The sequence below is a fragment of the Globicephala melas genome, chromosome 5, assembly GCF_963455315.2.
Source record: "Globicephala melas chromosome 5, mGloMel1.2, whole genome shotgun sequence".
NCBI classification, from domain to species: Eukaryota; Metazoa; Chordata; class Mammalia; order Artiodactyla; family Delphinidae; genus Globicephala; species Globicephala melas.
In genome coordinates this window covers 101,785,874-101,808,893 of record NC_083318.1, presented here as the reverse complement: position 1 = coordinate 101,808,893, position 23,020 = coordinate 101,785,874, and the positions used below count along the sequence as shown (strand labels likewise).

Genomic DNA, 23,020 nt, shown 5'->3' with positions numbered 1-23,020 from the left:
TTCCACCCATTGAATTATTATCTTTCCAATTGTAACGGTAATGCCTTTGTTATATAATACTTTTTTTTTTTTTTGCGGTACGTGGGCCTCTCACTGTTGTGGCCTCTCCCGTTGCGGAGCACAGGCTCCGGACGCGCAGGCTCAGCGGCCATGGCTCACGGGCCCAGCTGCTCCGCGGCATGTGGGATTTTCCCGGACCCAGGCACGAACCCGTGTCCCCTGCATCAGCAGGCAGACTCTCAACCCCTGCGCCACCAGGGAAGCCCTATAATCCCATTTTTTAATTTAGTTTTTACTTTTAGTTTTAAAAGTATATAGGTGCATGGTTTTAAGGGTCAAATAGTTTATAGGTTTATTAAAAACAGTATCTCCCTTCCATCATCCTGGTTCATCCTCATTTTGCACTCCTAAGATACACTGACTTTTTACGTCTCTTAACTTTTTTTGATATTTACCTCTGTGTCTCTAACTAATGTGCTTATACTGTGTGCCCTTGATTTTTCATATTTAGATACCATCTCCAGGCTTACCACAAGAGAAGTGAGACTTTTAAGCTCACCACTATCCCACAGATTCTCACTTCTATATCCCCATATCATTCTATCATAATTTGATTAGATCAGTATTCATTATATTATTGTGACTGAAAACATTATACAAAGATGAGCCATATGATATACTCTGATTACTCTTTCTTTCTTGAAAACTTCTCCCCCTTTATCAGAGTTAATAATTGCCTTTTTTTAAAAAAACTAGTTTTCTACATTTTCATTATGCATTCTTCCCCTACTCCTCTGTTTTTCTGAATTTCCCCCAATATCATTGAAGACATCAGATATTCTGTCAGTTTCATCTTCTTGCAAATAGCTCTTCCAGAACCTTCTGTTCTGCTTTAATCTGTAGTAGTTGCTCTCTAGGCCAGCTGGACAACTGTCACTTTTTCATCTTCACTCAGTTCATCCTGGGATGTTTTTCCACTTCTTTGGGATAGAGTCTCTGTTTCCAAAATCTCATGTCATCTTTTTTCTCAAATTAACTTCCTCATTTTTGGTAAAATATTTTTTCCAGCAGCCTCCTGAAAAAGGATGCAGGGCAGTTATTATTTTGGTTTTTGGATTTTGTATTTGTTTTTAGAAATCTGTGAGTGAGGGCTTCCCTGGTGGCGCAGTGGTTGAGAGTCCACCTGCCGATGCAGGGGACATGGGTTCGTGCCCCGGTCCGGGAAGATCCCACATGCCGTGGAGTGGCTGGGTCTGTGAGCCATGGCCACTGAGCCTGCGCGTCTGGAGCCTGTGCTCCGCAATGGGAGAGGCCACAACAGTGAGAGGCCCGCGTATCACCAAAAAAAAAAACATTAGAAATCTGTGAGTGAAAATTCCTTTGACTCTTGCTATATAAAATGAGTTCCTTCCCCTTAACCATGGAAGGTGACAAGCTTTCAGGTACGGGGCTTAGAACAAACTTTATCACATCATACAGGATGGCTTTATTGCAGAAAGGGGAACTTGTAGAACCAGGCTTCAACAAGAGAAAAGAAGGCACAGATCCATCACCGTCGTTATCTCACAGAAGTGTGCTTGGGATATTCCCCACCCAGAGCATGAATGCAATCATAATGGTGAAGAAACACCGTTTGTGATCTAAGCTGTTTGAGTACTGAATCTGAGTTCTCATTGGATGTTTCTAGGAGTTGTTTGAGAATGCTAACTGTTTAGTTCCAGGAGACTTGGGGGCTCAGGGGAAGCTACAGGCCCTCCCACAGGAGTGGAAGCTACGCGTGTCATAGAAAATTAAGCTTGGGTTCAGCACCTCTGGGAACATGGTCAGTGGGTCCTTCTCCAGGCAGCCTAGGTTGAACTCCCAAGGTTATTTTGGAAAATCTCTCAGCATTACATTTATCCTCCTTTCGGTGGATATAAGGTCCTAGATTGGAAATCATTTTATTTCAGAATTTAAAAATAATTTCTCCATCATATTTTAGATTCCTATACTCCTAGTAAGAAGTCTGAAGCTACCTAAATTCTCCATTCTTTCTCTGTGGCCTGTATTGTGTGTGTTTGTGTGTGTGTTTTATAAAAGCATTTAGAATCCTCTCGTTGGCCCTCCTCTTCTAAAATTTCATGATAACATGCCTTGGAGTGGACCTATTTTTATTCATTATGCTGAGTACTCACTGGACCTGTTTAGTCTGGAAATTCATATCCTTTAATTTTGAGAAAGGTTTGTGAATTGTTTATATAATAATATCCTCCCCTCTGTTTTCTCTTTCTTATCACGTGTACCCCTAAGACTGTCCCTCTCATTTTCTTATCTTTCCTCTCTTATTTTCTGTCTTTACTTTTTTACTCTCTTTGCTAGGAGAGCTTTTTGGTTTTACCATATATTCCTTCCATGGGTTTTTTTTTTTCCCCCCATTTGTGACACGATACTTTTAATTTCTAAGAGATTTTTTTTTCTTTTTTATTGATGTCTTTTGCTTTCCTTTCATGGCTTCTCTTAACTCTCTGAGGTTTCTTTTTCTTTTCTTTTTTTAAAATTTCTTTTCAGATTTTTATCTTCCTCCACAGTCTGTTTCTTTCAGGTAGTCTTTTTTGTTACTTTATTTTTGTCTCTTTTATATTGGAGAATGTCCTCCCGTGTCTCATCCTTGGCCCTCTACTGCTGTATAAGAATGGAATCTTGGAAAGTTGCTGGGTAGCTTTGTAATTGTGGCTGGAGCTTGCCTGGGCCTCAGCCTAGGGTCATTTTGCTGAGCCATTCTGTTGACCATCTTTCCCTTGAGCTAGACAGAGTCCCCAGAGAGGAATGTCCAGTGTTTACTTAGACAGTATATGTCTGACTCTGAACATTTTAGAAGCCAGTGTCTGAGGACCCTCAACATTTAGTATCAATACATAAGCTTCTGTTTTATCTTCATGATGAGCCCACAACTGTGCCTGGTTTAATGTCATTGTCCCCCCTCCACCCCAATCCAAACATCCTCTGTTTTTCTTTTTAGTGAATAAATCTCTAGTCTACTACCCACACAGTAGTGGGGATCTGGGGGTCTAGCTGCTCTTACACAGACTTCACCAGTCCTTCTGTGTACAGTCCCACATTTACTTCTGCTTCTAAAGGTACTTAGTGCCACCAATTCCTGAGCCTCTTGGAGGTTGTGTTGTAGTTAGCTGCTTTTTTGTGTTTTCCTTGTACTTGCTTTAAGATTCTAGAGTCTGCTAAATCAGTTCCCACTAATTTCTCTGCTGTTTTAGTATCCAAAACGTTGTTGTTTTCACCTTTCCTATTTTCTTTGTACTTATGGGTTTATGATTTTTTAAAAAAAATCCTTAAACAACAATTTTAGTGGGTGTATTAGTCTGCTTGGACTGCCATAACAAAAATATCATAGACCAGTATAAAACAGGAATTTTTTTTCACAATTCTAGAGGCTGAAATTCTAAGAGCATGGTGCCAGCATGATTGGTTTCTGGTGAGATCTCTCTTCCTGGCTTGCAGATGGCACCTTCTCACTGTGGCCTCACCTCCAGGAGAGAGAGCTCTCTGGTGTCTCTTCTTATAAGGGCATTAATCCCATTATGAGGGGCACACCCTCATGACCTCATCTAAACCCAATTACCTCCCAAAGGCTCCATCTCCAAATACCATCACATTAGGAACTAAGGCTTCAAATATGAATTCTGGGGGGGCACAATTCAGTTTATAGCAGTGAGGTTTCAGGACAGAGAAGAGATAAATGCATGTGCTCAACCTTCCATCTTTAACGGGGGACCCATTATGGAGTCTTTGGAGCAACAGCCATTAAAGTATTTTTAGATTGAGGACAAAATCTCTTAATCAGAAGCTGTACATTATATGAATTGATGTATGGATTTTAAAATGAGGCAGTTTTAATTATATTTGTAGTCCTTGAAGCAAGTCTGGTGAGAGATGGTCAAGATAGTTTAAGGTAAACTTCCTGTCTTTTCCCTTCTCCACCAGAATGGGATTGCATCCTTTTTTTATCTTTATTGATTTCAGTTGTTCCTATACAAGTGAAAAGTTTGTCTTAAATATAAGATTTCTGTGTTTTATGCCTTTTTAGCTATTTTAAATAGGTAGTATGAAGGGAAATTTCTTTGTCACATGTTGACTCCTGTCATTGCATTTTCTTTTTTGAGTGACAGCCCTAGATTAGAAAAAAAAATTCCAAAGCTTATTTATACTCTGTTCACTGTTGCTGTCTTTATGAATACCTAATCTGCATGTTTGTAGAAAAACATTTTTCTACATTGGAGATTTGTTTTCCTAAATCTCTTTACAGTTTTATATCCATAGGGAAATAATGAAGAGTATCTTAAATGGAGGAGATGTCTCATTGTTAATTACAATAATAGTTACATAAGTTTTTTTTTTTTTAAACTTTCTATTTTGAAATATTTATGGACTCACAGGAAGTTGCAAACATAGAGAGAGCCCCTTGTGCCCTTCCTTCTTCCATTGGTGACATACTGTTTGCCAGGTATTTTAAGATACATTTTTTCATATCATGTGATTCCATGTAAGTTTTAGTTTTAAACTTTCGAAATTCGTTAACTTCAGAATCCAGTGAGATTCAATTCAATTTTGTGTAAGTTTTACCTCCACAAGAGAAACCTTTCCAAATCACCCTATCTCAAATATAGATCTTTTATCCTGTATCTCCACACCAGTGAGTATTTATTCAGTCACCTTAAATACTTCCTTTAGAGGTTTGGAGTCATCTGAAAGTACCTTGTTTATTTACTTATTTAATGTTATTGTCTCTTGTGTTCACCCCTGTAAAAGAATGCTTGTCACAGATTAGGTGCTCAAAAAATTTTTTTACTGATTTTGACATAGGATTTCTCTGTGCTCCCCCCTACCCCATTATGCTTTAAGAGTTAGAAGAGTGTTAGAAAAGCCAGCTTACTGATGTTTAAGAGAGAAAAGCATAGTTTTGGAGTGTCTCCTCTGTCAGCCTTGAAGAACTCTGGCCTTTGGAATCCTTGTTCTCTTCTTTCATTTTTAGTTTTGAACATTGGAAGTTTCTTTTGATCAGTGCTGTTATCAAAAGTACTTTCATGGAGATTTTTTGATATTTTGATTTTTCTAGTAAAAAATTCTAGATGTTGAGGATCTAGGTACATCCTGAATCATCTTTCTTCTTGCATATCCCATTCTAGTTTTCCGATTGATCAATTGATTTCTATTGTGGTAAAAACACTAACATTAGATCTGCCCTCTTAACAAACTTTTACATGTACAGTACAGTAAATTGTAAGTACAATGTTGTACAGTAGATCTCTAGAACTTTTTCATATTACACAACTGTAACTTTATACACATTTATCAGCAACTTTCCATTTCTTCCTCCTCTCAGCCTTTGGCAACCACCGTTCCACTTTCTGCTTCTATGAGTTTGGCTGCTTTCAATACCTCACATAACCTTTTATTTTATAGGAAGTTTTCATTGAAAGTAATTTTTGTTATGATTTACATGAACATAATTTTTCTCCAAAAAGAAGCAGGTGGAATGAGTCCTCTATTATTCTTTTGAAAATTGGCTCTATCTGTTGTGCATCAGAGAAAGATTATTTTTCCAGAGCTCCTCTGAATTCGGTGTGAAATACTTACTTTGTTTGTTACCTAATCACCATTCACATATCAAGTCTTTTTACCAGATCACTTCTAACATTCATTGTAGATATCTCAGTAGGAACCATGCTTATTGGCAATTATATTGTTTAAATCTATCCATCAGAAGTTAGTAAAAATGGAAAATTTTAGGTAGGTCAATGTGCAAAGTGGGTACATGGGCTGATTTGTAATACAGTAGTCCTCTTCTCTCTGTCTCTCTTAATTCTCTTGGTTATAGCCTCCCTGTGGTTTTGTTAAAAATCTATAGTGACTTTCAACTAATTTGAAAAAATATATAATTTTGTAGCCATATTGTGTACAGGACATGGCTTAAGACTTTTCCCTTTCTCTTCTAGTTATTTGTTAAGTTCAGCCATGCAGTCTGTTTAATTCTAAGGTCAGTCACATGGTCGATTTTACGTCATTGAAAGAGAAAATTCCCACCTGTGTAAAAATAGTATCTTCAGTTTATTGTTAATGACTTTGCTGCATGCTAGGTACCACTGTTAAGCCCAGTGCTGTAATGCCCACTGGGCAGTGGCCCAGTGATAGAGAAGCCAAATGATGCTGACCACAGTTGGCACCTGGTGAAGCATCTTGTGGTGGGATTAGTATAATGTAGTGAATCCCCAGTTAGACAACCCAGCCTTTCTTTTTAAACAGAAAAACAGTGTGCCCCGCTGTCCTCCAAGGATTTCAAAGCCACAACACCTTCAGGTAATTTCATTCCCAAGGTGTGATGATGTATTATCAAATTGAAAGAAGCATGGAAGCTATGAGTCCTAATACTATTTTTCTCACTAACGTGGAAGTGGTTTTTTTTGGAAGGGAGGGGTGGGAATGGGCGTTTAGGGCTTGGTTTCTTCGTTAATGAAAAAAGTGTAATAGTACTATTGATGTGTCTCACATTATCATCCTGAAGCATAAGTTTGAAAATGACTATGCTTTAAATGGACTTTGCAAAAGGAAAAAATATTGTATTACACTTATTATTAACACGTTTTGTGTTCTGGTTGTTCTGAATGCAGTCTAATTGAATTTACTTACACTCTCTCAGTGTAGACTGGGAACTTAACATTTCCTTTAAAACCGTCTACATACTCTTATTTAATCTAATAATGAGCTCTACTAACTTCATTTCTGCATTTTTTGGCCTAACTATGTGTACTGTAATGCAGCATGAAAGCTAAAGCTTAAATCAAAATGATTGGCAACTCTCAAGATGGGCTGATATTAATATGTTCTTTTTATTATAATCTTAAGTTAAATCAGTCTTTAAATTTGTATTTGTTAAAAATTGGTGAAAATAAAAGATCATAATGCTCTATTTTTTGACTAGGAGCGTTTTTCAAAGTTTTAAGAAATTCTGTGGTTTATGGAGGTTTAATATGTTGTCTACATAACTTTTTAAAGATAGCACTAAATGTTACATACTTTTACAATGAGCTTCTTGATTTATTTAAAATGAAAACTCGGAGATCCCATCAAGTTGTTTTGTATGGCAACTTACTGAAATTAGTAGGTGAAAGTAAAATAATTCTTCTGAATATGTGTGATATGTAAAGATAGTCTATTTGATCAATGAGAGTTTCCAATCTCTCCTGTATTATTCAGCCACAACTATTGTCAAGACTTCTTTGTGTGCACCTGTAATTCAAAGCCAGATAACATAATTATACATTATTGCTGATGTAACTGAAGTCTCTATCTTCTTCTCAAAAAGAGCAGTTGTTATTATTAAGTTGGTAAAATTGTTAAAGGGACACCATTAATAATTATACTGTCTTGATCCTTTTCAAGGTTTATTTTCATACGTATTATCTCATTTCATCAGCTCAGCAATCTACTGAACTGTTGTAATGTTTAATAACAAATAGGACATTTTTGAAAATACATTGTCTTTTCTTATCTTGAGGAATATCTTAATGTTCATTGTCAACCAAAACAAAAGAAACCACACACTTTTGTAAATGCCATTGATCAGATAGATATATGGAACTGTTTCAAACCAAGAGTACATTTTTGGTGTTTTGGTTCTCAAAATAACCATTGGCATTCATTGTTCATAATTGGCAACTTGTTGAATAGCAGTGAAAAAACATATTTGTCCAAACTTCTTTTAATGTTAATAGTGTTAAGTACTATGGGTGGAATCTGGAGTCACTCAAAATGTGTCTTATCTGTAGGTTTCTAGATTCTCTACCAGGGAGATAAATTTGTTTATCTTTTAAAGTAGGCTTAGTTCTTCAAAATATTTTTTTCCCTCTGTGAGAGACATAGGTGGTATTGATCAGTTGATTTACCAATCAATGTTTCTTTTTTTAATGAAATAGAATTTCATTACATTTGTGTAATTGTAAAATAAAGCAATTTGAAGACTGCAGGTGTTTTTTTTTAAGATGTTGAGTTACGAAATTGGAAATGCACAATTTCAAACCAAAGTCGCCTGGTTACGAAGAAGCCTAGGAAATGAAAACATAGCATGTCAGCCTTTGATTAAGAATTTTAGCCAACTGGTAAGGAGCTGTTTTCCTTACATGAGCGTTTAATTACTATCAAGGAAAGACTGCTCGTGTTATATAGCAAATGGCTGGGGTCCATTGTAGGCTTGCAGGAAAAATTTGCAGGTTAGTTTTTGCCAATGATCTTAAACCATGGTTGCTAAAGATGGTTTCTCAATGGCATTCTTTGTTTTCTTCTTTCTCTATTTAATCAGCCTTGAACATTGCTTTCTTTGTATTACTCCCCTTTCAAAACTTTCAGGAATCTCTGTTACCCATAATAAATGCAAACCTCCTGATGTTCTTGAGAAGTTGAATTCAATGTGTCCTTCTTTGATCTCCCTGGGTTGATTTATTCACTCATTTAACAGATGTTTATTGAGTGCCCACTTATTGCCAGTGATGTGCTCCATACTGGGGATCAGCTCTGAACAAGGCTGACAAAGTCTGCTCCCATGGTGTTTGTTTTCTAGAGAGGGGCAAGAGACTGTAAAATCAGTGAGCATGAATACAGTAATTTCAACATTTACCAGATACTGAATACCCGAAGTAAGCCAGGGTTCTGTTGACTTCTCTTTTCCAGTAAAAATTTTTTATCACTATCTTTTACAGGCTAAGCAGGCTGGATTTGAATATAAGTTCTGTCCCTGATTCTAGGCAAATTACTTATCCTCTCCATTTCTCAATTTATATTATAATAAGGGGTCTAAGAATAGAAAATAACTTACAGGGTTCTACATAAAGATGAAATGAGTTGAATCTGCAAGCACTTAAAACAGTGTTTGTTGGGCTTCCCTGGTGGCGCAGTGGGTTGAGAGTCCACCTGCCGATGCAGGGGACGTGGGATCGTGCCCCGGTCCGGGAAGATCCCACATGCCGTGGAGCAGCTAGGCCCGTGAGCCATGGCCGCTGAGCCTGCGCGTCCGGAGCCTGTGCTCCGCAACGGGAGACGCCACAACAGTGAGAGGCCCACGTACCGCAAAAAAAAAACAACAGTGCTTGTTGTACAGTTAAGACTCAGTAAAAATAAGGTATCTTAAAAAATTTTCCTTTAACATGTTCTTTCAAATGGAAGTATATAAAGATGAAATATGTCCAGCACAGTATCATGTGTAAGTTTTGTATCATTCAATTATTGAATAAAACACTTTTATCTTGATTGTCTTAAATGTCTTAAAGGAAAGAATACCTCTAAAGTAACCTAAATTCTATTCTACATCCTGTGTCTTTATGACGTGTGTTAAGTATACATTTAGTAACTTAACATGTTGGTTTACAGTGAACACATTGGACTTATTTTCTGACTTTAATTCATCTACTATTACAATGTAAAAATTGATGAACTCTGTGCTGATAAAATTAAATGCATGGTTAAGGATTTATCCATTTTCCCTTATCCTTAAAAACATAATCAACTAAGTTGACTTTCAAAGATTCTTCCAACACTACAGTTCTATGAATGACTCCCTCACTGTTTATCTCTTCCTAATGTCAGCTGTTCAGGTCACCCCTTGTGTGTATCACTGAGCCAACCTCCTAATTTGTTTCCCCCATCAATCTCTTTGCCCTTAAAGTTTGTCATACACATCACTCTAAATTAATAGTCTTAAAATAATCCTTTCAACATCTACTTTGCTCAAGAAACTACATTTGCTCCCTCTTGCCCAAAGAGTCAAATACAGACAGCCCTTAGCTTACCTTCCTTCGTAAGTAGGCATTTTCTGTCACTACTATTGATATTAGACTCTAATTCTCAGCATATGCTCTTCTAGAATGTGAACCCTATGTTATTACAGTTGTTCCTCTTGATCATTCCTCTAGCCACACTTTTGTTTTAATACAGTGTGCCTAATCTCTCTGTTTCCATCCCTCCCTCCCAGTTTCTAGAGAGACTTGTTTTACAGGCAGGTTTAACTCAAATTTCCCCTGTTCCATGACTCTTTTTGACTAGTTTGTGACGTACCTTTTCCTAAAATATATAGGTTGACTTTTACATTTCTGTATTGATATGATGACATCTACATATACCATTAAAACATTGCTCTCTTTAACATATTTTGTACGTGATTTCTCTCCACCTAATGACTTTCCTTTGGTTTTATAGAGGCTGCAAGTCGGGCCATAGTCCAATTCTTGGAAATCAATCAGAGTGAAGAAGCCAGTAGAGGTTGGATGCTTCTGACAACAATTAATTTGTTAGCATCCTCTGGTCAGGTAAGTTCTTGGCTTTCATGTTTGAAGCGTCTTTTTGTCCTCTTGGGATTTTGTGAAATTAAATTTATCATCATATCCAAATAAGATTTTATGATAACCTGTGTATTCTTCTAATTCTTCTTACACATTATTTCATGCTTCTCACAACATCTCTATAAGGAGGTTAATGTTTCCATTTTACACATGAGGAAATGCTTAAATTAGAACAGTGTTTTCCATCTTTGTCACATCATAGCACACATAGAGCATGGTACCATTTGTACAGCACACTGGGCAAAAAGATGGGCTACCTGTGGCTGAAGGGAAGTAGCCCAGGAACTGCATTTCTGTAACCCATGTTAGGGAAACTTTGACTTGGAAGAGTCATCTAAGATTCATCTAAGGTCACTTAGCTAATAAGGAATAAGTGACATGGAAAATACTTTAAAATTTTTCTAACTTTTATGCAAAATAAGGAAATATTGTCATTTTCAGGATAATACATATTTCCTTCCTACTTGATTTTTTCTGGAGATTGCTTTTTTTCCCTTTAAATCAGGTTGAAGCATCTGTCATGATACACATGGCATGTAGTCATTTATGTGCTGTTTGAATATCCGATTTGTGACCTGTGATGTCTTGGGGATGAAGGAAGTTTATTCAGCCTTCTAAAATCCAGAGTATAATTACCTTCAAAGTCCACACGAATCTTGAGAATGACTATTGTCTAAATTACTATGGGCTTTCAAATACCTCATGGAATTTACAAAAGTAAATGTGACACCAATCATACTACCGTGACAGGCCACAGGAGAAACAGTGCACATTTCTTAGTAACCATATCCTGAAACCAGTTACTAGCCTAAAGTAAGCAGCACTAGAATTTTTTTTCTTTGGAATGACCTGTTTCCTTTTTAATTTGCTGGGTTTTTGTTTCGTTTTGTTTTTTATTTATTTTATTATATTTTAAATTTTTTTTTTATATTGGAGTATAGTTGATTTACAATATTGTGTTACGTTTTGTTTTTTAAATCAGAAAACGAATAAGACCAACTTGTACTGATTTACCTGGGACTATCTGAGTTTTGGCATAGAAGGCCCACATCCCAGGAAACCCCTCAGTCCTGGGCAAATGGAGATGTTTATTCACCCTAAGTACTAAGTAACCTTCAGGTAGTCCTAAAGTAGACCATTGTTTTCATGTATCTATGGCCATATCAAGTGACTATCAAAATACCAATTCTACTTGCTATCGATGGTAACTATAAATGCCTCTACGTTACTGTACCAAAGTTTGGTTTGGCTTAGAATAATACATAAAATAATTGTGTTTAATTGGAATATTTCTAAGTTTTATTCATGTTTTCTGTAGATGCACTATTTTTCTTTCTCTCTTGTGAGCATAGACTGTGTCATACCATAACACCTAGAACATGGTAGAAAATCAGTAAATGTGTATTAACTTAAATGTGCACAAATGGATAGACCAATTTAAAAGCATAAGAAAAGAATCAGGAGAAAAGAATCAGGAGAAAAGAATCACTTAAAAAAAATTACAAATGTTGCCGATTACCGGTTTGGATACCCAGTTGTACTTTTAATCTATCCGTTATAAGATGAAAATGAAAAATCATATCATTTTGCTTAATATGAAGGGATAGCTAGTAATAGTCTAACTGGAAAAAGACATTTTAAAAAGAAAATTCAGTGTTATGTTTTTTTGTGGGTTTTTTTTGCGGTACGCGGGCCTCTCACTGTTGTAGCTTCTCCCATTGCGGAGCACAGGCCCCGGACGTGCAGACTCAGCGGCCATGGCTTACGGGCCCAGCCGCTCCGCGGCATGTGGGATCTTCCTGGACCAGGGCACAAACCTGTGTCCCCTGCATCGGCAGGTGGACTCTCAACCACTGCACCACCAGGGAAGCCCCAGTGTTATGTCTTGAGCTGACTTTCTTGTTTGCATGCTATCTTCTGTTGGCAGCAGTGAGATAGAGATGACAAAAACATGGTCCTGAATCAACATGTAGATGACAGAGATGAAGTGGATGAAGATAATACCATAAAATGCAATAATGGGCTATATGTAGTACTATGAAAATAGAAATGGAGTTGTAAATTTTGTAGGTGAGGGTAGGAAGAAAGATGAGGAATTAAAGAAAGTTTCAGGCATGAACAGACGTTTAAATTGAGAGTCAGATGGAGACATGGGGTGTCTAGAAACAATAAATGGTAGATGAGAACTGCAGAGAGCTTTTGAGTTTTAGAAGAGGGAAATGATAGTGGATATGTAGAAAGGGGCCAGATCTTGGAAAGGATTGTTCCTTAGGCGCTCTCTCCTCCCCGTCACCCGGCTACTGCATTAGTTCAAGCACGGCCGTTCTTACAGTTTTCGGTACTAGTTTCCTAATTGCTCTCGCCTTCCTGCTCTTTAATCTATGGTCTATACTATCACCAGCTAATTGTCTAAAATCTGATTCTATAACTCCTTTGTAACACTTCATTGGGTCTCCAATCTCAGCAAAATAAAAGTAAAAGTAAAATGGGAGACCACACGCATAGGTCATTGAGCATGTATAAACCATGGGCCACTTAACCCGCTCTCTAACCCCAGACAGGGTATATAAGTGATGAGCCTCAGTTGCTCCCTTTGTAAAGTAAGGAGCATATAGTAATAAAATCTACCTTGTAGGGATGACTTGAGAAATAGGTGAGAGCATGTATTTAAAGTGCTTAGCTTTATGCCTGTTATATAATAAACACTCATTAAAGATTAGACATTATTATTGTGGCTTTTCAGGAGTCAGCAGTTTTGGACTCAGGTTCCTGAAACATTCTGTACCATGTGGCCTAAACTCCTGTGTATCTTCCAGGTGATCTTTCCCCTCTTGTTTTAATTCCGACACTTTTCCATTCTACTCCTGCCAGTGGTGATCATTCCCTTTTATATTAGCCTGAATGTACTACCATTGTTACACATAAGAGATTAAATCATAGTTATTAACAAACCTGCTTCTGCTCTAGACTACAGTCTTCTGAAGGGCAGGGATCCTTCATCATTGCATGCCGAGCTCCCAACACACTGACTGACATACCCTAGGCATTCAGGAAATGTTTAATGTCAAAATTAATAAACAGATCAACAGATGATGCTAACCTGTTGATCTCCAGCATGGAAGAACTTTCTGTTCCAAACTGTACCATGGAAAGATTTTTATAATTATTATAGCATATTTCTTAACAGTGCTGAAATGTTCACCATAAGAATGTCTAAAATTTCTTCCTTTAGTAATCTTTGAAAATAATGTAGAAATTTTTTTGTGTCAGTGATGGCTATATCCTTCAAGTGCCCTTCTAACCCTAAGAATCTACAATAAAAATAAAAGTGATAGTAAAGCAACTACTAATATATAGTTTAGTACTCAGTGTATCTTTGCATTTGTTATATAACGCTCATATTAACCCTAAGCGATATGTACTATTATATCCATTTTATAGGAGAGAAAGGTGAGGTCTAACAAAATTAGTTTGCCTAATAAGTTCATGGTTAAAATCTTTTCTAAATCCTTAAGTTTATGTTCTTTGTAACATGCTGCCTCTTAATAGTCAACCTAATAAATACCTTACTAAATAACAAACTTCTCAATATTTGGTTACAGCAAATTTGTCCAAATAGGAAATACGTATTTGTCAGCATGGAGTCATTTTAATTTTTTTTCAGGCATTTAAAAAGTTATTTTGATATATAATTTTCTGGCTTAAAATTTGAGCTTACTTAGCTACACCAAGTACAGTTATGTCTATCTGTCTATCTGTCTATTCACTTATTTATCGGTTTGTTTTCCAGAAAACCGTGGACTGCATGACAACGATGTCAGTGCCTTCCACCCTGGTTAAATGTTTATATCTGTTTTTTGACCTTCCACATGTGCCTGAGGCAGTTGGAGGTGCACAGAATGAGCTACCTCTAGCAGAACGTCGTGGACTACTCCAGAAAGTTTTTGTACAGGTATGGAAGGTGCTATTTGCCTGGCCATCTATACCACTCTATTTAAAGTGTAACAGGTACACTCCTTAAATAGATGTCCTGCCTATTCCATTTTCTATAGTATTTCATGCTGTTTATTATAAGTTCACTTTATCTCATCTGTCACATTTCTTTTGAAGAATATTTAGATGAGGGATTAACAAATTTGTTTCTCTGAACAGAGGTTACCTTTGATATAGCAAAAACATCTCTAAAATGAACTAAGCAAGGAAAACTTTTATTGATAATATAATTAAGTTTTGCATAATATTTCTTCTAATGTCAAGAAATTGTTTTGTTGCTGTCTATATATAGGAAGTCCTTAGCCTATAAATATTTAGCTTAGAAAAGACAGTTTATTTTAGTGGCTGCTGCCACCTCCTCTGCTCCCTGCCTATAAAGCCCTTCTTTCCCACTGTTGCCACTCTTCTTTTAATAGCATTAGCAGATTAAGTATACCTTTGTTAGCTAGCCTGGAGATATTATCATCATTTTGATATCCTTCCTTGGGAGAAAATTTTCAAAGCAAACAAACTACAAACATTTAGAATATAATCTGTCCATGTAAAAATCCATGTTTGACACAAGACGATAAGTTCCATTTATAAGTAAAGTGGTCAAACTTTTAAAAGTAGAGTGTTGGTTGCCAGGGACTGGGAGGTGGGGAAAAGAAAGTTGTTGTTCCATGTTACAGAGATTCAGCTTTGCAAGAGGAAAATGTTCTAGAGATGTGTTGCACAATAATGTGCATGTAGTTAACACTACTGTGCTCTATATTTGCGTATGATTTAAGATGGTTAAATTTTGTTATGTGTTTTTATGCCTCAATTTAAAAAACCAACACCTGTTTGAGTCCCGTTTTCTGAAATAAGATGCCAAGGATTTTGGGAAAGAGTAAATGAATAATAACCAAAGCTATGGTTCTCTGCTTCAGACATAGTAGACATGAAATAAAAATATTTATTTTTTAATAAATAAATGTGATTCCTGCTGTTGCCACCACCAGCGCCATAATCTGTGAGAGTAGGAAGAGAGAACAGAGACGACAGTGGATCTGCAGTAGGTGTGGTAGAGTTGGGGACCCATGTTGATGACACCTGGTGTAACTGGGGTTGTTGCTCCAGGAATGCTCCAGGCTTTGTTGAGGTCTAGCAATGAAGATAGGGAAGAGGGAGACCAAGATGGTTTAGAAAGGAAAAGACAAGATTATCAATAAAATACTAATTCAAAAAATATTTATTCAACACTTGATTTATTAGATACTTTTGTGCTGGTGTTTAGCATCCCTTATCTCGTGTTAATTTACAAGACAATCCATGACTTCAGAGCTTCTGTTTTCCTCAAAAATGATGATGTGAGTGGATGGCAGAAATGGGATTAGACTTGAGGTTTATCTAACCCCTCAATTAGATTGGATGAGAAGAGCAGTGGGAATAAATAAAAGAGTAAATCACATAGGAATTAAAGCTATTTTAAGACATTGATGAATGGAGTGGGTTAGTCTTTGGTAATCAGACTAGAGCCCTGTTTCAATAAATCCCTTCTGTAGAACTAATTAATACCTTAGGCAATAAATGGAAGCTGAATTTTTTTTCTTCCACTTTTATTGAGCTATAATTGACTTACAGCACTGTTGAAGTTTAAGGTGTGCAGCATGGTGATTAGACTTACATACATCATGAAATGAGGACCACAGTGTTTAGTGAACATCCATCATCTCACTTAGACACAAAGTGAGGAAGCTGAATTTTATATATTTAACACTAAATAAGTAGCAGAGATTTTTTTCCTAAAACTTAATTTTTTCTATATCTGAAAACACTGGGTGCTGACTTTGAACTAAATGTGAGATTCACTTTAGCATATTGGAATCATTGAATGTTAAAGGCCAAAAGGAACTCAAAAGAAAATTTAAATGAAACGCTTCATTTACAGTTATGGAAACCGATCCACAGCAGGTGCGTGGCAGTGATTAGAGCCCAGCTCTCCCACCACCTAGTCCAGTACTCCTTCAGTGTCTCACTTACCTTTTTTAGTTCCTCATTGCAGGCTGGACATTGTTTTCATCATTTTGTCTAGAAAAACAATGGGCACAACTTATTAAATGTTTTCAGAACACATAGTGTTTATGATAGATGAAATCCCTATGTTTATATTTTGTGACAGATGGTTTCCTGGGACCTTAGCAGTTGGTACTGCTTCATGTAGGCTTTTTTTTTTTTTTTTTTGCTTTGCATTTGCATTGATGTGGCCAATTACTGCTCTGCCACAGTTGGCTGGACTTTATAACAGAGTCCCTACAAATAGAAGTGGTTAGTGTAGGGGCCGAAGAGGAATGAGTAGACTCTTCAGTTTTCTCTTCTGTAAAATGAAAGGATTATACTAGATTATTTTAAGAAGCCTTTTGCCTTTGAAGATTAAGAACTAGTTATCTTAAGAGTCAACATCAAGGAATTATATCTAGCTTATTTTTGAGGACAAAGATTTGATTTGGAAAAAAGTATTTTATTTTCAGGTTTGTTTTTATGTTACAGATTAGAGAAATGACATCTGTCCCTCTAATCACATAAGGGTAGTGTGAAAACCAACAAAAAGTATAATCAACAATACACTCTTCTGAGCTTTTTTTTTTTTTGCTGCAATTGATTATCTTTTTTTCATATATCTTTTTTATTGCATTTAACACATATGGAAAAAGATACACATGTTACACGTATGAATGGAAATTTGGTATCCAACAGTGTCTCCAGACATTTTTTTGGTGGGGGGGATTGCCTGCACTTACAGATTTTATAAATATTTTGTTGTTTCTCTGAATTCTTAATTTTTTTCCCTGGTATTTGGCGGCTATGAATTAGAAATTCTTGTATTTAAGTAAAATTTTGCATTGAAGGAAATAGGAAAAGGAAGACCTAGCTTTCTCGGACAAAACATGATACTTTAAATACTTTTTTCTGTTTAGTAGTTTCCGCACAAATATTAAAATACTCCAATTTTATTTTATTTATTTTATAAAGTTTAAAAAATATTTAGATGAGAAAATTTAGCACAGAGAAGAAAAATTAACTTTTTCTGACACCAAATCGAGATTAGAAGAAAAAGGTCCATCGAGGGCAGAAACCATAGCTGCATTCCCCAAGTAGCAGGCCCTTAGGGCTGTAAACACTTGTGCAGTGTGTATTTTGCAAACCATAGGTAAGGAATAAGTTCTCATTCCAGGGTTTAAGAAGTGTTGAATCATGCTTTAGAAGATTTTTGGCTACTAGACATAACTGATACTTCTGAATTAAGATGATTTTTTAGTTCTGATATCCCCTTCTACTTGTATAGAAGTTGGAACAATTTGAGAATACTTTTACTTTTAAAAAACCTATTTCTACTTTCTTGTCTCCCTAAAGCTGTTCCTTTTAGAGAAGAAAATTACATTTCACTTATGACAAACTAAGAGTTAAGGAACCAAATTATCGATAGAAAACTAGAGTGCTGATCTTGAAAGTTAACCTTTGATTTATTCCGTTTCATGGTAGGGTGAAGCAATGCAAAAAAAAAAAAAAAATACCATGGTAAAGAGAGGATGGTAAACATAGAACATTTTTTTTTAAAAAATAAGCTGATAAAAGTAGAGGTGATTAACTGTTTTACCATAACACACTTCTAAATTGTAGGTGTCTTTTTTAATGTTGCCTAAGTTAGAGCACTCATCATTATGGCTTTAATGATATCGCTCAGTACTAACCCTGAACTTTCAGAGTTTTTAATAATCAGATCTAGTCCTTTTCTAGCTCCTCCCTTTCCCCAACCATTCATTTATTTATGTACTTATTTTGTTTGTTCTTTAGATCTTAGTGAAACTCTGCAGTTTTGTTTCTCCGGCCGAGGAGCTGGCTCAAAAAGACGATCTCCAGCTTTTATTCAGTGCAATAACCTCTTGGTGCCCTCCCTATAACCTGCCTTGGAGGAAGAGTGCCGGAGAAGTCCTTATGACCATATCCCGACATGGTCTCAGTGTCAATGTGGTGAAGTATATTCACGGTGAATATCTCGTAATGTATTCATTTTAGGTGCTCTGAATTTCCTCCACTTTTCTCTCCTCATATGATGGGAAATTTGTTTTTATCTCTCAATTCTCCAAAGATTCTATTTTAAATTAAAAGTATATTTACCAGGAGAAAAAAAATTATTTTTTATTTGTGAGGCATTTCAGGTATAAGAAAATCTCATGTTCCAAATGATGGATATCTACAAGAGTTAAAATAACTGCTTTGTTATGTAAATGATCAATTGTAATATAATGTAAGTTCTATGTCATAGCCTATTCTTCCCTCCTTTTTTGCTGAATAAAAAGTTCTTTTGAGAAACTATAGTTAAAGTCTTTCTGAAGATATTTCATAAGTAGACAACCTGTCCAATGCAGCATAAATAAAATTAGGTAGATTCTTTATCAGCACTGAGGAGAAATTGTCCATTCTGTTTAACTCATATATAAATGTGTCAACTATCCCTTAAAATGTCTAATTAGGAGAAATAGGAGACAGTTGTAGCATCTCAAATAGTCCATTTACGTATATATATATAGATGTGTATATCTCTCTCTATATATATATAGATACAGATATAGATACACATAAACTGAAAAATCTTTCAAAATAATTTTTAGTACAACTATTCACTTACCTGAGGTCAGTGAGTCATTCATTGTTTCTTGCCTCCGTTGTTATGTTAAATCTTGTTAGCTTTTGTTACGTGACACTGGGTTTCTTAAGACAAATAAATTTCATTAAAGGTAAGAGAGGAATGTCTTCTTTGAAACACCTCCAATCCCAAAAGTTATTATGGGGTATAACTGTGTTTTAAAGTAGTAAATATATAGTACAAACATAATTTTTAAAATTTTATTTCCTTAAGTATTTTTGTATGTCAGTAGTCTATATTCACTCTAATTATAACTTTTAACTAATTAGTAGATTTTTCTTCTTAAACTTAGAAGATAGTTTTTTTATTTTTTCCACTTTTTACTATATTCATAAAAATCAAAAATGTCATGTCAGCAGGCAGTCATTTTGTTGAATAGTAAAACATCTAAATATGATGTAAAAACTGTAATAAATGTCAACTAATTTTTAACACTTCCTGTATTACTCTTTGTTTACTACTTAGAGGTAGAGCTTTCTCAGTCAATTTGAATCTTATATTGGCTTTTAGAATGTGTAACATTTATCTTACAATATTTTATAGATACACTAAAATTTAATGTTTTATTAAACACCAGTTAAGAATGAAGGAAATTTTCTTAAGCAGTTGACAAATTATACATATATATACTTATTCAGTTCTTTATTTTTACAGAAAAAGAATGTTTATCTACGTGTGTTCAGAATATGCAGCAATCAGATGACCTGTCTCCCCTAGAAATTGTTGAAATGTTTGCTGGACTTTCTTGTTTCCTCAAAGATTCCAGTGATGTTTCCCAAACTCTTTTGGATGATTTTCGGATATGGCAAGGATACAGTTTCCTTTGTGATCTCTTGCTTAGGTAAAACCCCATAATTTAAGAATATATTTTAAATTTCTACTTAGTCTTTTCATCAAAGGAAACAATGTAGTTTGGGCTTATAGGGAAGAAGAAATCAACCAATCACTTATTTAATGTATACTTTATCCTCTTAGCTTTAATCACTTCTTTTTATTCCTGTTCTGTCAAGAGAGTTCAAAGTACGAATTTAGAGTTAATTTGGAAAATGTAGGCTGCAAACGTGGAGTCAATAGTTAGATGTGAAGAAGAAATCTGCTCTTCTTTAGTAGCTGAGGGAGAAGAGTTTGAATGAACTAATTAACATCTTCCTGAAGTGTAAACTCTTCTTGCTTAATTATATTTTTGATTTTCCTTACCAGTAACTCCAGTGTTACTATTAATGTAGTTAATAACAAGAGTAATTTTGTGGATTGAATGAGACATTACAAATATATATATAAAACAAATGTCAGTCTAAAAATGTTTCACTAGCCTTCTTTTTCATCCCAAATGTTCCATGTATATACTGGGAAAATGGCTGGTTACAAGTTTATTAGGAAGAAGATACTCTTGTCTTGATAGTTGTTCCTGGGCCATTAATTATTTTTAAATCATTTGATTTACTGTAAACCAGCACTATTTTGTAAACTTTATTTCTAACACCAGTTTGACCTCATTGCCATTACTTAATACTAGGCAACCCCCAAGAATATAATCTTGCATATATATCCTAATTTCCAAACGAGGACATATGAAAGTTTATGAAATAACTAATTCACATTACTAATTGATGCAGTCCTTTGAGAATTCAAGAGCCTTACACTCATTTACAAAATAATTTCACTTATGTTTATTGATCCTAAAGATATAATTCTAAGGCACACAAAGTTTTATGCATGTTAGTGCTCCTGAATTCTGGTATCTACTAGCTGTCCCACCCTCCACTCCCCAAATCTACGGTTGGCTCTCTATAGCCATTAAAAACATATCTATTGCGAGTTTATACTAACACGGAGAGGCATGTGCATAACACTAGTTAATGAAAGAAACAGGTTACAACATTCTGTGTATGGTATGAAAATGTTATTAAAACTTTTCACATTAAAAAAAGACAACCTTAAAGGAATTAAGACTTTTCAAAAATTGTTAGAGACTCTCAGAAGTTTATTTAAATGTATTCTAATGCGAGTATTTGAATTAATTAATGAAATACAGGTAAAGTCTTACAAATCTTCCCAAGGAATTCACTTTTTAAAATTAACAGAGGAAAGCAATTATACTCCAGTAAAGATGTTAAAAAAAAAATTAACAGAGAAAATTTCTTAGGAAAGAAATGGTAGATAAGGTTTTTGGTTATAAACAGTGAAACTTTTATAACCTTAGAGCCTTAAGGAACTTAAGAGATATTTAATCTAATCCTTTTATATTATAGAGACTTTCTATACCAAAGATTAGTGATTTACCTAAAATAATACTGTTAGTGGCAAAATCAGCATTTATCAGGTGTCCCGACTATTGGTATAATTTCTTTCAAATGCACCATCATATCTTATAATAAAATTTGTGGATTTATAAAAATAGTATGTTTTCATATAGGAAAAAAATGTAAGAAGAAACTTCTTGTAGTACTCTATACATTTATGTATTGCGTATAAAATTGAAATTTTCTTTATTAAATTTGAAAATACAACACAAGAGAAAATATATTTTCTAAATCATACTTTTCCTAGATTGGAACAAGCAAAAGAGGCAGAATCCAAAGATGCCTTGAAAGATCTGGTTAATCTGATAACTTCCCTAACAACATATGGTGTCAGTGAACTAAAACCAGCTGGTATTACCACAGGGGCACCCTTTTTATTGCCTGGATTTGCAGTACCTCAGCCTGCAGGCAAAGGTGAGTCTTTCCCCCCCCCCCCCCCATTCTGAGCCACTCAAAGAAATAGAGAAAGAATGAATTAGTCAGATTTTGATTGCTCTTCATTTATGTTATTTATAGAAAAGTAATATGCTGTTTTTCATTAAAGTTGGTGCTTTCTGTGGTATAATTTCTTGAGTGACAGTCTTTAGCAGATCAAATACTTGAATATAATATGAAAATATTTTTTAAAGCAGTAAGATTTATATTTTAGTATTTCATTTTAATGTTCAAACGATTTAATAATCCAAACATGCCTATGTCTAATGTTGACACTCACACATTTCCAATTTATGTGGATGGAACTTGATTCACACTCTGATCTCTATACCTGTCTTTATGTAAGAGGTATATAGAAAACACAGGTGTACATGCTTATATTTTATTTAAGCAAACCTAGGTACAGAGAAGTTACATATTTTCGGGTCAGAGAATAATTTTTATAGTTCAGATTTCCTAACTTTGGTTCTTCATCTAGTGATCTTTTACTAAGAAAATTTATTGTATAATTAATAACATTTAATTATGTAAGAGTGCAAGCTAGTTTTATTGTTTATTTTCACTTTTTAAATGCATAATAACCATTCTGAAAGAATCTGAGCCCACAGGCCTCTAATAGTTCCTTTCACATTATTGTTACATACTAAGTATTCAATACAATTATGATATTTGCATGTAAAATTTAACTAGTCAAAAAATATCAGTATGTCTGGTTATTTAAATTTCACAGTACATTATCTATGTATTTTATGACATAGAAGCTAGCAGTTATAAATTTTTAAGTCAGAATAAATAGATATACTAGAAAATCCTAAATTTAATTTACTGGAGAAAATTATATTGAAAAGTCACAACTTAGATTGAAGTTGTCAAACTTCCATAAGATGTACTGTCAGTGTATAGGTTATACAGAACTTTTTAAATAAGCAAAATCTAGGAATATCTTACTGAGCAGTTCAAGGCTTCATTTTATTTAATATTAAGGAACAATATTAAATTAACTCTTCTAATTCATAGACTCTAGCTTGAGTATTCTACAATTAACTCTTTCTATGAGTTCAAACTAAAAATAGCTCAGCAATATATATCCTATTTTAGATTTCATTGTTTCATTTGGTTACTCAATCTGCTTGTAACACTGACATAATATTTAGTTACAGAGTATAATTTTGAAATTACACTACTATAATGAGATAATTAATGCATCTAAATTAACCTTCTTCATATGTCTGCCTGAT

The 23,020-nt window shown here is 34.9% G+C and overlaps 1 protein-coding gene across 3 annotated transcripts in view; it reads left to right on the top strand.

The window, feature by feature from the left end:
* Positions 1 to 23,020, top strand: part of WDFY3 (WD repeat and FYVE domain containing 3) — a 262,639-nt gene that overhangs the window by 98,085 nt on the left and 141,534 nt on the right. For all 3 annotated transcript variants that reach the window (XM_030847029.3, XM_060299607.2, XM_030847033.3), the window contains exons 5-9: positions 10,240 to 10,349; positions 14,173 to 14,334; positions 18,192 to 18,384; positions 19,699 to 19,885; positions 21,595 to 21,761. In XM_030847029.3, coding sequence (XP_030702889.1) covers positions 10,240 to 10,349; positions 14,173 to 14,334; positions 18,192 to 18,384; positions 19,699 to 19,885; positions 21,595 to 21,761 — 819 coding nt within the window. The remainder of the gene's footprint in view (positions 1 to 10,239; positions 10,350 to 14,172; positions 14,335 to 18,191; positions 18,385 to 19,698; positions 19,886 to 21,594; positions 21,762 to 23,020) is intronic.